Here is a 14,413-nt window from a genome sequence, read left to right as displayed (position 1 = left end):
ATTTTGTACTCCAAGGCCAAACTTGCCTGTTATTCCAATTATCTTTTAATTTCCTAATTTAGTGTTCTAATCCATTATGATGAATGTGACATATTTTTTTATGTTATTTCTAGAAAAGAATGTAGGTCTTCATAGAACTGATCAATTTTGATCTCTTCAGCATCAGTGATTGGACTATAGAACTATATTACTGTGATTTATGTCAAGAAAATCCCATGGACAATAAAATGATAAAAAAGATGACATTGGAAGATAAGCCTCTCAGGTCGAAAGGTTGTCCAAATGAATGCTGTGTTTGTATCCAAAGCAAACCATTCCATATCAGTATTATATGTAGTCTTTTCTGAATGATCTAAATGGGTTTGAATCTAAATTTAAAGAATAGTTCAGGCTTGGGATGGTACTGAAGGGTTCCTAATGTCTTGAAATGAAATTTCCCTTCTACAGTTTTACTTGTATCCCAATGAGCTAGCCATAAATTTCTTTCTTAACCCTTTGTATTAGGAGCCAACAATCAAGGATTTCTCTAGGAGAAGGTATTGTTCTCTGACCACCTGTTGTCAGGAAAATGGGGGTTCTATGACTTCTTTTTCCTATTCACAAAGTGCCTATTCTGGCAAAGTATTTTTGTCAGTATTTAAATATTTGTTTAAGCCAAAATTGACACAATGTATTGATAAAATCTCACTTAGTGTATCAGCCCAAATTTGTATGATTGTGTGGCCTTGGCGAAAATCTCAAGAGATTTGAGGATTTACCTGTCAGACTTGCTGAAGTAGCTGAGATGATAGGTCTTGGCAGCACATTCCTAGGGTTTTGAGCTTGAGAGACTGGATAGATGACATTATCATAGGGAGAGGAAAAGATAATGAATTTCATTTTGGATATTTTGAGCTTAAGGACATCCAAATAAAGAGGTCTTAAAGATAGCTGCAGAGGCAAGATTGGAGGTCAGTAGAGATTAAGGCAGTAAAGGTAGATTTGAGAATTATCAGTAGAGAAATAGTTATTAAGTCCATAGGAGCAGATGAGTTCACCAAATAAAGTACTAGGGAGGCAGAAAAGGGCCCAGGACAGAGCCCTGAGGGTGGATATGATATAGATGAGGAGCCTGTGGCAAATGGTTTGAATTTTTTATATAAAGTATGAGGCGAGAATTTCAGATGTGATATTAAGGGGAGAGAGTTGGAAGAGATTTGAAGAGAGATAAGATTTGGAAAAACCATTGTGGAGAATGGGATAGTAGTGGATCAGAGTAGATTTTCTAACAGTTGAGGTTGGGTAGCATAAATATATAGTGGACTTGGGCAGAGTAGTTGGATGATTAATTTTTTTTTCTAGCTTCATTAAGCATTATATATGTTTGCGATCAAAAGACCAATGGAGAATGATCCAAGCCTGGGGCTTGGCAGGGTATAATCAGTGAAATAAGGGGATGAAAGACTCAAGAGAAGATGATAATGTGGAGTTTAATTGGTCCACCATGAGATCAAATTGAAGAAAAGTAGAGAGAGTGATTACTTCAGGGAAAATGACTGAAAGATTAAGAGTTTGTAGGCCACATTGTGGACAAAAAGTATAGTTTTGTAAGGAGAAGCAGAGGGAAAGATGAAAAGTCAGTAGATTCTGATAGAACTGGGGATTTCAGAATCTTTAAATGTGGTGGCGTATTTGTAGATGATGGCAAGATTAAGGGTATTTCTATTTATGTGTATTGATTAAAGCAGATTGAAAGAGTAGCTTGTGGGAGGTCAGTAGATTGGGGTAATGAATGATTAGAATGTTTGAGTGTCAGTAGGGATTCTGAAGTCCCATAATATGAGAACAGAAATTGAAGAGGAGAGAAAAATTTTGAGTGATGTACCAAATTCATTGAGGAAGGAAGGGGAGTGGTCTAGAGGCCTGTGGATGCAGCTACCAGGATTTTGTTTGGTTGGTAGATATAAATAACATGAACTTCAAAAAGAAAAGGAGCTTACTTAGTGATGGAGGTAGGGGGGAGCAAGAACCATTCCAACTCCTCTCTTCATAGCTTGATAAGATGTCCTTAAAAGTGTCATTGTTCATTGTTCAATGTTGGGACAAACTGCAAGTTTTACTTTGCTCTAATATGGCAAGGATAAAATAACACTTAAAATTTATGGCAAGGTCCTTTTTGTTTCCATATGGAAATACATCTAGTCAAGTCATCAGACTTTGACAATTCTGGTTCAGTTTTTCAGTCATATCTGACTTTGTTGACCCCATTTGGGTTTTTTTATTTAATATTTTATTTCCCCCCAATGACATGTAAAAACAACTTTTGACATTCATTTAAAAATTTTTTTGAGTTTCAAGTTCTTTTCCTTTGAGTTTCAAATTCCCTCAATTTGCAATTCTTTGCCACCATCAACAGAGCTGCTGTAAATATTTTTGAATATGTTATCTTTTTACTTTCTGGTTTTTTATTTTTTTGGGATACAGACATAGAACTGGTATTCTTGGTAAAAAGGTATGCATGATTATAAAGCTCTGTGAGCATAGTTCTAAAGTTCTCTACAGAATGGTATATTATTTTGCCAACAGTGCATTAATGCCTCAATTTTCCCATATGCCCTCTAACATTTGTCATCTTCTTTTTTGTCATATTAGTCAATTTGATAGAGGTTATAGCACAGAGTTGGTTTATTTTGCATTTTTCTAATCAATAGTGATTACTTTTTTCATATGACTATAAATAACTTGGATTACTTTGAAAACTGCCTGCTTCTGGAAAGACTTTCATGAACTGATGCTGAGTGAAGTGAGCAAAACCAGGGGAATATTGTATATAGTAAGAGCAAGATTATGTGATGATCACTTATGAAAGACTTATTTTCAACGATGAGGTGATTCTAAATGTAACTGATATGGAAATGTGTTTAAAATGATTGTAAATGTATAACCTATATCAGATTGCTTGCTATCTTGGGGAGGAGGGAGGAAAAAATTGAAACTCAAAATCTTAAAAAAAATTAATGTTACAAACTACATGGAACTGAAAAAATAAAATACTATTTTAAACTGGAAAAAATTGCCTGCTCATATTCTTTGATCATTTATCAATTGAGTAATGGCTCTTATTTCTATAAAATGTACTCAGTTCTCTATATATTTGAGAAATTACAGAAATTTGCAGTAAATTTTTAAATTACTATGTATCACCCTCCATCCTATTTTCCCCTGGTTTAATTAATAATGAATAAGTCCCCCTCTCCTTCCACTTTGAAAATTCCCAAGTGTTTTGCTTTTTGACTTTTGTCTCCCTTAATCTTCCCTTCAGCAGCCCGTTTCTTTTATCCCCTTTTCCCATTTTCCTGTATACTGAGTTCATTTCTATACCCAACTATATATATTATTCCCTCTTTTGAGCCACTGTTGACACCCTGCTGGATTCAGCTTTCCCTTTCTGGGTCCTGTGTCCTCATGCCACAGCAGTCTTGGGAGCCCTTCCTGTCACAATCCCCTTCCAGAGAAGTGTCTGTAGTCAATGTTCAAATTCTAATTCAGATCTTCTTCCTATTACAGGTCTCTGGAATTGGTCGAAGCCCTTCTCTCAGAGCTGGCTTCCTTCTTCCATACCAGCTTCCTTCCAGTGGCTGATAAAAGACTTCTCAATGTTTGTATTTGTCTCACCTCTGACTCTGGGCTAGCAACCTACCTGTTTGTAATTAATCCAGGGATTTCCCATCCTGCTCATTCTCGATGACTCAGATTCTCTGTGAGGCTGGCCTCTCTTGTTATCAAATGATTAGTTATCAGAAACATGAATTTATCAATCAAAATGACAAAATGACTCCAGCCACATATGAAATTATTTCCTATCCAGACCACCAGGCTTTACCATCTGCCTTGCCACTATGCTCCAAGAAGGGGTATTGCCATCTGTCCCAGCACAGTATCCTACACCATCAGATCTTGCTATCTGCCCTGAATCTTATCTTAAATAACCTGAAGGCTTTACTGTCACCTTGATGAAGGTTGAAGGTACTGATGAAGAGGTTAGGCAGGAATGGGTGGGGTGCCTTCTCTCCAAAGCACGAGTTCTGAGCTAAGGAATTCACTAAACCCAGAGGCTATGGTAAAAAACTTTACTGTTAAAGAGACACCAAGAGGGATTTTCTTGGGCGACATATCATTCTCAAGGAAGAAGTGATCTGCAAAAAGTCATTTTTTGAAGACCCATTTTATGTGTGAGTCTAAGGGAAGTCTCAAGTAAGTGTGAAATCTTGCCAGGGGTTGTGACTTCCCCCAAGAAAGCTTATCTTGCTCTGAGAGGATGCAAGACCATTTGGGTTTTTAGATAAAAGAAGACATTTTTTGTGATTTTTACATAATTTTACAGGGCTCACTCAGGTCATACAGAGTTCACTCTCCTCAACCTGTGCTAAGCCCTCCTGTATCTGTTGTCTTCCTCTATTAGATCCTGAGATTTCTTTCTTTCTTTCTTTCTTTTTCTTTTTTTTTTTTTTTTTAACATTTGTTCCCCAGCACTTGGTAGTGTACTTTGTATATAGATGTTAAATAATTTTTTTTCATTCATTCATTTATTCCAAGTACTTGAAGACACTTTTGGGAGCTTCATTAAGAAGTGATCTGGTGATCCCGTTTTATAGATCGTATTTTTCATAGTCTGAAAATCTTTTGTAAGATTTTTGCAGTGATTGTTCTCTTTACATGTAGTTTAATTATCTTACTTTTTGTAGCAAGGCTATCTCCCATATGTAGTATGAAGAAAGCCTTAAAGCATTTTCTAAATTTGAAAGCAACATAGACCGTGGAGCCATATATTTGTTCATAATCTTTGATGTCTGAAATTTCTATCAATATAAATTCATAGCTGTCCTCCAACTTGGAATCTTAGCAAATTGCTGAGGGATACATAGCTAGTATGTAGCCATCCAGAATTCAGGCCATCTTGTTTCTAAGTTTTCCTCTCAACCTACTGCTTCCCCAGGTGATATATTTTTCCATTATTAAGCAAGGTTTAAAAGAGAATTAAAATCATCTAGAAATTCACCAACTCTTTATTTGCATAATAGAATGTTTAGAAAGAAATCTCTGTGTAGCTCTATAGGTACAACTCTGCCTTCCTGAAAATCCTCCAGAGGGAAACCAATAATGGGCTGTTTGCCCAGGAAAACCTGAAAACTTTTTTGTTCAGGCTCTGATCTCAAAGTGGCCACAGGGAGGCAGCAGTGTCTGGCACTTGGAATTCTCTGCCTCCAGGAAAATCATTCTGAACAACTCAGAAACACTGGATGCTTTAGCCTTCCAGAGGCTCACAAAAAGAAATAACCAACAATAAAAGAAAAATTAACTTCCTTGTCATGTTAAGTGGGCAATCTGCATTCTGAATTCCTAGATTAGCAATTCATTTTACAGATGGTTAAGAAACAGAAGAAAAGACACTTGCCTAAGACAATATGGCTAATTTAATGGTAGAACTAGGACTGAAACCCCAAGTCTTTAGTGCTTGGAACAGATCAGACTTCTATCTTTCTTTGTTTCTGTCTCTGTCTCTTTTTTTCATTACGGGACAGATAGATACCAGCAGTGTGGTATAAAGGAAAGAGTCCTGGATTTGGATTCATTGAAATTGGGTTTAAGTCTCTAGGAGAATCCCTTTATGAACTTTTCTTTTCTATAAAATGAAGGGATTGGACTTGATGATCTCAAAGGTCCCTTCTAGTTCTACATTTATGATCCTATGAATATGATGTAGGGGACAAGATGAGGCAGGAATTTATATTCCCCATATTCTTCATGTTATTCAGATAAGAGAACATAACTTGAAGGTGAGCTTCCCTAGTTTTCCTTGGGCTGATAGCAGAAGGAGCATGTCTCTGGAGATAGCATATTTGGGGTCAAATTCTACCTTGATTACCCTGTAAAGAACAAGGACACCGAGTAAATTCTTACTAGATACTTGCTGACTTCTCACTTCTGACATTACTTGTATTATTTTCATCTTCAGGGATCTTCATATTTGCATCTGTACAATGAGGAGTTTGGATTAAATGATCTCAGAGTGGACCTTAGTTATTTAGTCCAGAAGTGTCAACCTTGCATAGAAAGGCATCAAACTATACACAAAGATCCTTGCAGTCACATATTGACTTAACCTTCCCCCATATCAGCAGTACCTATGTTCTCTTGTACTTTTATTTATTTTGTTCAATATTTACCAATTATATTTTTGATTCTGTGATACCTCTGATCTAGTTCAACTCCTTTATTTTATAGAATATATAATATTCTGAACAGAATATATATATTCTGAACCCCAGAAAGGAGAAACAGTTTGCTCCTGGTCATATGGGAACCAAGTACCAAAGTAGGATTTAAACCCAGGTTCTCTGATTCCAAATTCGGTGCTTCTATCCCCTTCTATCTTACCCTACAGCACAGATTATTGTCCCCTGTCATTTGGCACTGAATATGCTGCATTATGAGATGCATCCATTAAGAAATGGTACAGAGGAACTTAAACAGAACCCTGGAGTTCTACTTCCCAAACCCTTCTCCCTTCCTAAGAAAGCATTAAGCCAGCTGAAATTATTTATTGCCTATCTTTTGGGAGACTGGCTGTGCAGCTTACTGGAGAGTATTCTTGCAAATGACTAAATTAGAGTCTGGCAAGTGTTCATTGCCTCTAATGAAATAGTTTACTGCCCCTTCCTGTTTTTCTCCATGTTTCTTGTTTTGTGTAACTTGTCTGGATTGAACTTCTCTTCTCCCCACATACACATCAGTGTCTGTGGATGGAGCTTTCCCCTATAATGCTCCAGAGAGAGGATCTGAAGGGTGATGGTGGCACATCTGGCAGATTTTTCCCTAACCCAGGGTATCTGATCCTAGAGACTGAGTTCCATTGTTAATAGGCATAGGGAGGTGAAAGTAAAAGTGAGTACAGTGTATGGGTGTTGACTCCCTAACTACCTCCTCACAATGGAACAAAGTCTACAACTATGAATCTGTGGATACTTAAAAACTATATTTATCTTTGATATTAAAGCACTTGGAATGCTTCTCTACCAAAATCTCTGCATGCAACACCACTTCCCCTTCCCAGCAAGAGCAAGGAGGCAAGCAGAAGAGAGGAAGGGAATCTAGGGTAGAATTCACTGTTTGAGTCCTTTTTAAAATCTGTATTTCATATTTTAGCATTATTGATTCTGTGTCCTACACAAGAGACTTTTGTATGGATGCTGAGAGGAGGTGTGGCTGACTTTAGAACGCAATATCTAAATTACACACAGGGTGGCACTCCAAGCTAATTTCCAGATGCACCTAGCATTCCGGCTGCAGCTAAGTAAGCCATCCTATAGTGCTTCAATTCATAAATTAAATTGAATAGCTAAACATGCAGGGATTGGATTGAGCATTTTCCTCCTGGTGGGTTTCCCTGGGCTCTTACCTTGGATATGCTTATTCTGAACAATAAATTCATAACTTATGCAGTGGCCCTAGTACCAATTCCAATAGGATTGTATTCTCTTTACCAACTTTTGGTGAAAAAAAACAAAAATTAAGATAAACCATGATGAACAAGATATAGCTTTAAAAGAAATTCTGAGTAGAACCCCACAACAATCCACCTCTTTTTGAATATCCCTTGAAGGGTTCATAGGGAAAGGGGTGGAGGTAGGGAAGGAAAATCCTACCCAGACCAGGGGAAAGAGGGCTGAGTTTGGAATCAAAGAATCTGAATTCAAAATCCCAGTTCTTCTGTGTGACTTTATGGATCTCCAGTGGTTGGTTGATTGTTGTCCTTTGTTCTTAAAGAGGAACAAAATGACATCACTCTGTTGGAGTCAAGTTACAGCGTGTCCAGCTATGGCTGATCACACCCATACATGTTTGGAATGCTCTGCCACAAGTCAGACACACATAGTCCGTGTGAACTTTGGGGCAGATCCTCAAGCTTTACACACCTTACATTTCTTTTTAGCTACTTCAATTCTGCTTTGCTCATAGAGCACGGCAACTTCTCTGACAGGGCATCCCATGCTGGGTGGTCACATGCCAGTGTCTCTACAATTTCAGAATGTCCTTGTACAACTTTTTCTGACCACCTTGTGAGTGCTTGCCCCGTGTGAGTTCTCCATAAAATAGTCTTTTTTTTTTTTGGCAAATATATATTTGACATTAGAACAACGTGGCCAGCCCAAAGGAGTTGCCCTCTCTCCAGCAGAGTTGGAATGCTTGGCAGTTTAGTCTGAGAAAAGACCTCAATATTTGGTACCTTATTCTGCCAGGTGATCTTTAGAAACTTCCTAGAACAATTCAAATGGAAATGATTCGGTTTTCTGGCATGGCACTCAGATACTGTTCAGGTTTCACAGGCATGCAACGATGAGGTCAGCACAAAGGCTGTAGCCCTTCAGTTGGGTGGTCATTCTAATACCCCTCCTCTCCCATACTTTCCATTGGAATCTTCCAAATGCGGAGTTGGCCCTGGCAACGAGTGGATCAACTTCATAATCAGTGTGGACATCCCTGAAAAGCATACTGCCAAGGCGATTGAACCTGTGTGCTCAGTTGATGCAGTCCTCCATGTGGGAGAAGCCGCAGAGCCTGCTTCAGCAGCATGTATCACAGAAGGGCCTTGCTCCCCGAGTTGGGCCGTGTGCTGAGATCCTGCAAGTGTTGTGCTCTACTAACCATGTGATGAAGAGGCAGATGGCTGATTGACACACAGCTGCACTACAATGCCTTCAAAAGTGACTAGTCAGCCGGAGCCTGTTCCTAGGTTTTCCTGCCTGGTTGCGGCTCACTTACAGTAATGTAAGTGCAGAACCCCAGGCCTTTCCCTGTCTGAGGCTGATATGTGGGACCTGGGAATACAGGATTCTGCCCTTTTTTTCCCACTCATTTTTTCCCAGTTTTAGGGGAAGGAGCTTGGAGAGGGTTACCAACTTATGAGCTTCAAAAGATCAGGAGATCCAAGAGCATAGATCATAAAGGGTTTAGCAGGCAACTAACTAGTCCAGCATCAGTGCCCTAAGGAACTACCTGGGGGACCCAGCTCAGCCTTAATTGAGACTCAGTTTCATTCAGCAACTGTGCCATATTTGGATATGCATTTGGTGGAACCAATGCTCTATAGAAACTGAATTACATCTGGGCCCACTCTTCCCAGAGACCAAGGTGAGATAAGGAAGAGGAACCCCAGATGCTGGGGAACAGAATGTTTGCCTATCTCTTCTTGCTACATCTTTACTCATTTGAAAAAGCTGATGTGAGTCAAAAACATTTATTAAGCATTTGCCAGGCATTGTGCTAAGCCGTAAGGATGAATATAGTCCCTGCTTTTGGAGAACTCACAGACTAATTGGAGAGACATTATGCTAACAAGTATGTACAAACAAAATATAGAATACATTTGAAATGATCAACAGAGAGAAGTTAATTTAGTGGAAGTGGATGTTAATCGCTAGTGGATAATAGCAGGAGGAAACAAATTGGAATGGGAATTTAAGTGGATAGTAGTAGAGAAAGCTCCCACCCAACCCTCAAGGATACCACTGAAATTTTGGGGATACCAGTAGCATCCTAAGGGGGAGGTGCAGCCAGCTTTACTCTGGAAGAGTGAAATGAGAGAATTGTTATATGAGATCTGAATAATTTGGGGCCTCCAAATGATCACTTATCTCCGACATAAACTTTTCCTGGTTCTTCTAAGGAATAGAACTTGGGAACCTCAGTGTTTCAGTGACCTTTTCCCATTACAGTTAAACATTTCTAAAGGAAAAGGGTGATTTTGTGTTGTCACTTTAGGGCCTCCACCTAGACGCTGAGCTCCCTGAAAGTAACTAAATTGCCTTTGCCTTTTTTTCCTCTATTCCCTTTAAGCTGGAGAAGAGAATACTAATTATATATATAATAGATTCAGTGAAAAAATAAGACTACGGGCTGTGAAATTCCTCAGGGATTCATCTTAGATACCAGAGGACCTGACTTTGAGCAAGTATGTTCAGTGTGATGAAATGTTTGTTTGAGACTTTGATCTCCCGATGGACATCCCCATTAAAACTTTACTGAGATGGCTGAAAGATATCACTTGGTGGAAAGGGGGAAATACCTCAGAGCTTATTGATACAAATATAAATGTAAATTTAATAATATTCATTAAGATTACATAGCTAGCCAGTATCTGGGAAATGGAGTTGAACATAGATTTCCTTGGCTGTAAGTTCAATCTTTCTTCACTAAACAAGGCTGACTTTGGGAATACCTGCTTTTTTAAAGAGAAAAACGTTTCAGCATTTAGAATGACTTAATTGGCTTAGGCCATTGTAGATTTGAACTGTCCTTGGTTATTAGGCCTATAAAAGGAGGTAAGATTTGCAAGTCAGTTAAAGAAAGATTCAGGAAGAGCTGAAACAGACCTGAAACCTAGTCTCTCCCAATCTCAGCCCCAAGTATGGCAACTCCTACAGATCCTAGATCAATGGGGGAGGGAGTCCTGAAGTTCCAACCCTCAGGAAGAGAATCCTACATAGTTCCTAGCCTGCAGATGAGGCACACGTCCCTAGAAGTAGTAAAAGAGCAAAAGACTAAGCTATGATATTGTGAGAAACTTAACCATATTAAGTTTCCATGGAACAATTAAGTTCCAATTTCTCAGAAATCTTGTGCAAACAAGGAATTGGGGAGTTAGGAAAGCACAGGGGGACTCATCTAATCAGGAAGAATCTTGTGGTTTTGAGAAAATCACAAACTCAAGATAATAGCTGCTACAGCTCAGACTGGGTGAGATCACTGTACTCAATTGCATCCCTACTGTGCTTGATCACTAAGGTAATAGAATATTAAACAACATCCTCCCCCTCCTCTCCCCATAGAAGGAGTTTTCCACCATTTTTGTAGATGGGATATATGATAAAGGAGGGGAGACATGCTTATACATATTTAGGGGAAAACATGCAGTGGACATATCAGGAAGATTGTAACCTGGAAGGGAATCTATCAATCAATTCTTTGAAGGGAGGGGATTGTATAAGACTTCTGTTCTCACTCCTTCCTCTTCCCTAAGAAGAGTAAAGCCTGCTTCTGGCCAGAAATGCTAGAATGATTCATTAAGATTCTTCTTTAATAAACTTTCCTTGATACCTGAATTTCAGTGTCAAGCATATTTCTAACAATAATAGCAGTATTTCCCCCCAGGATTGTGAGGATCAAATAAGTTATTATTTGTTAAGCTCTTACCACAAGATCTAGCACAGGTGCTTAATAAATGCTTGGTTTTTTCCTACTATGAGTTATTTAGATATTGCAGCTCTGATCCTAGGGTAGTTTCCATTCCAGCAACACCAAGATTGTTTCCATTTTGGGAGGACAGGGAGGAGTGATGGAATCTAAACCCTTGGGTAGCATTTTAAGTCTGGAAATCTATATAAGTTCGTGGAGTATAAAGTCATACTTAGTAGACAGATGAAATGAGAGTATCTTGATTTTTATGGATACCTGTAAGTCTTTTGTGTTTTCTGCAATACTTCTATAGGTGAAGTGAAGGCTTCCTTGAAATCAATTGGTACTGTTACTCTGCATACGTCCATGAGATGTGCTGGAGCTTAAGAGTTTTAAATTTTCAGTGTGAATATTTTTATCTTGAAAATCAGCTATATACCAAAAGTTAGAGCTTGACAGTTTTATTGATTATCTAAACTTAAGAAAGTGATTGTGAAAGTGTTAATAATACAAATTAAACTTTTTTTAGTTGTATTTACTTTTTTAATTTTATTTTTTATTATAGCTTTTTATTGACAGAAAATAAGCATGGGTAATTTTTCAACATTGACCCTTGCAAAAACTTCTGTTCCAACTTTTCCCCTTCTTCCCCCCACCCCTCCCCAAGATTGCAGGTAGTCCCATACATGTTAAATATATTAAAGTGTATAATACAGATTAAATTTTAAAAAAAACTATCTTGCCTTTTTAGGGGGCTGGTTGTTAAATATTTAATAGCAAACCCCTGGGTTGGGGGTCCCATCTGTGGAGAGCTAGATTTGGGTTACATTCTGAAACTCTTGAAGGAAACTTGAAAGAATGATGCAGTATGCTCTTAGGAAGGATTAAGTAATAACCCATTTGGCCTTGGGAGTGATTTAGTTGGAAATGATGTATTTCTTCCCTTAGGTTCTCCTGCCCCAGTTTAACTCTACATGACCTATCAATCAGTGATACTGGTTTCTAAGACTTATGAGCAATAGTAATGAGATGCTTAAAGTTGATGCAAGCCCAGAACAAAATCAAGTCCATCATTTGATCTAGTGACGGGTCAGACCTAAAAACACACTTCTGGAAGATCCCCCCCACTCCAGCTCTGCTCAGAAAATTATAGGTTATGCCCCTGTGAAGAATCAGACCGCTCCTCAGCTCCACCTCTAAGACATAAAATAAGCATATCAGTGACATGAAGCGCCTGTTTTCTCTAACTTTTCCCTATAAATTTATCTTCCTACTTTTGGTTCTTTGCTAAGTTCTTTTGGAACTGACTGTTTTAATTGGCATTACAATTATAATAAACTTTACTCCTTGGCTTGGAGATGGATCTGAGCTTGCAAATTCTTTTGAGATACCTCACAATGCTGGTCTGGAACCCCAACATTTTTGGGGTTCCCTTGAATCCCAATAGGAGCAGACAAGTCAAATTTTTAGCTTCTTAGGAAAGAGTGTGACTAAGGACCCTCAGAGTAGGAGTAAAATGAATCAATAAGAATGAAAACAGTCCATGAAAAGCCAAAGCATAAGGTTCTGAGCCAATAAATATATTGCATATTAAGTATGCATTCTGATGGAAGTGGATTTCTTTGACAAAGAGAAGATCTAACTCAGCTTCAATTGATCAATGATGGACAGAAGCAACTACACCCAAAGAAAAAAACACTGGGAAATGAACATAAACTGTTTGCATTTTTGTTTTTCTTCCCGGGTTATTTCTACCTTCTGAATCCAATTCTCCCTGTGCAACAAGAAAACTGTTTGGATCTGCACACATACATTGTATCTAGGATATACTAGGACATATTCAACATATATAGGACTGCTTGCCATCTAGGGGAGGGGGTGGAGGGTGGGAGGGAAAAATCGGAACAGAAGTGAGTGCAAGGGATAATGTTGTAAAAAAAATTACCCTGGCATGGATTCTGTCAATAAAAAGTTAATATAATAAAAAAAAAAAAGAAATTAATCTCTGATGGTGCTTCATCCATTCCCACTGGTACTGGACAGCCCACTAGCTTGGTTCCATGTCCAATCCCACTTCTGAAACCAATTAATGTCAACTGGACCAAACCAGTCTCTAATCTGTGGATTGTTGGAGCCAGAGAAGGCTCCATACAAGGCTGACTTTGGGAATACCTGCTTTTTTAAAGAGAAAAACGTTTCAGCATTTAGAATGACTTAATTGGCTTAGGCCATTGTAGATTTGAACTGTCCTTGGTTATTAGGCCTATAAAAGGAGGTAAGATTTGCAAGTCAGTTAAAGAAAGATTCAGGAAGAGCTGAAACAGACCTGAAACCTAGTCTCTCCCAAAATTGGAGACTGAGGCCTTTATCAGAACCTTTGACTGTAAAAATATTTTCCCAGTTTATTGCTTCCCTTCTAATCTTGTCTGCATTAGTTTTGTTTGTACAAAAACTTTTCAGTTTGGTATAATCGAAATTTTCTATTTTGTGATCAGTAATGATCTCTAGTTCTGCTTTGGTCATAAAGACCTTCCCCTTCCACAGGTCTGAGAGGTAAACTATCCTGTGTTCCTCTAATTTATTAATAATTTCATTCTTTATGCCTAGGTCATGAACCCATTTTGACCTTATCTTGGTGTACGGCGTTAAGTATGGATCAATGCCTAGTTTCTGCCATATTAGTTTCCAATTTTCCCAGCAATTTTTATCAAACAGTAAGTTCTTATCCCAAAAGCTGGGATCTTTGGGTTTGTCAAAGACTAGGTTGCTATATTTGTTGACTGTTTTATCCCTTGAACCTAATCTATTCCACTGATCAACTAATCTATTCCTTAGCCAATACCAAATAGTTTTGGTAACTGCTGCTCTATAATATAATTTTAGATCTGGTACAGCTAAGCCACCATCATTTGATTTTTTTTTCATTAATTCCCTTGAAATTCTTGACCTTTTGTTTTTCCATATGAACTTTGTTGTTATTTTTTCTAGGTCATTAAAATAGTTTTTTGGGAGTCTGATTGGTATAGCGCTAAATAAATAGATTAGTTTAGGTAATATTGTCATCTTTATTATATTTGCTCGCCCTATCCAAGAGCATTTAATATTTTTCCAATTGGTTAGATCAGACTTAATTTGTGTGAAAAGTGGTCTGTAATTTTGCTCATAAAGTTTCTGATTTTCCCTTGGCAGATAGATTCCT

At 38.1% G+C, this 14,413-nt stretch overlaps 1 protein-coding gene across 1 annotated transcript in view; it reads left to right on the top strand.

The window, feature by feature from the left end:
- Window positions 1-4,427, top strand: part of RAPGEF6 (Rap guanine nucleotide exchange factor 6) — a 242,046-nt gene extending 237,619 nt beyond the window's left edge. The window contains exon 31 of the mRNA XM_031953075.1: window positions 3,547-4,427. Within this exon, the coding sequence (XP_031808935.1) occupies window positions 3,547-3,671 (125 nt within the window). The 3' untranslated portion in view covers window positions 3,672-4,427. The remainder of the gene's footprint in view (window positions 1-3,546) is intronic.
- The last annotated feature ends 9,986 nt before the right edge of the window (window positions 4,428-14,413 follow it).

This window comes from Sarcophilus harrisii, chromosome 2 (genome assembly GCF_902635505.1).
Source record: "Sarcophilus harrisii chromosome 2, mSarHar1.11, whole genome shotgun sequence".
Lineage (NCBI taxonomy): Eukaryota > Metazoa > Chordata > Mammalia > Dasyuromorphia > Dasyuridae > Sarcophilus > Sarcophilus harrisii.
Note: the sequence above shows the minus strand (reverse complement) of the source record. Positions and strands in the feature narration are given on the sequence as shown.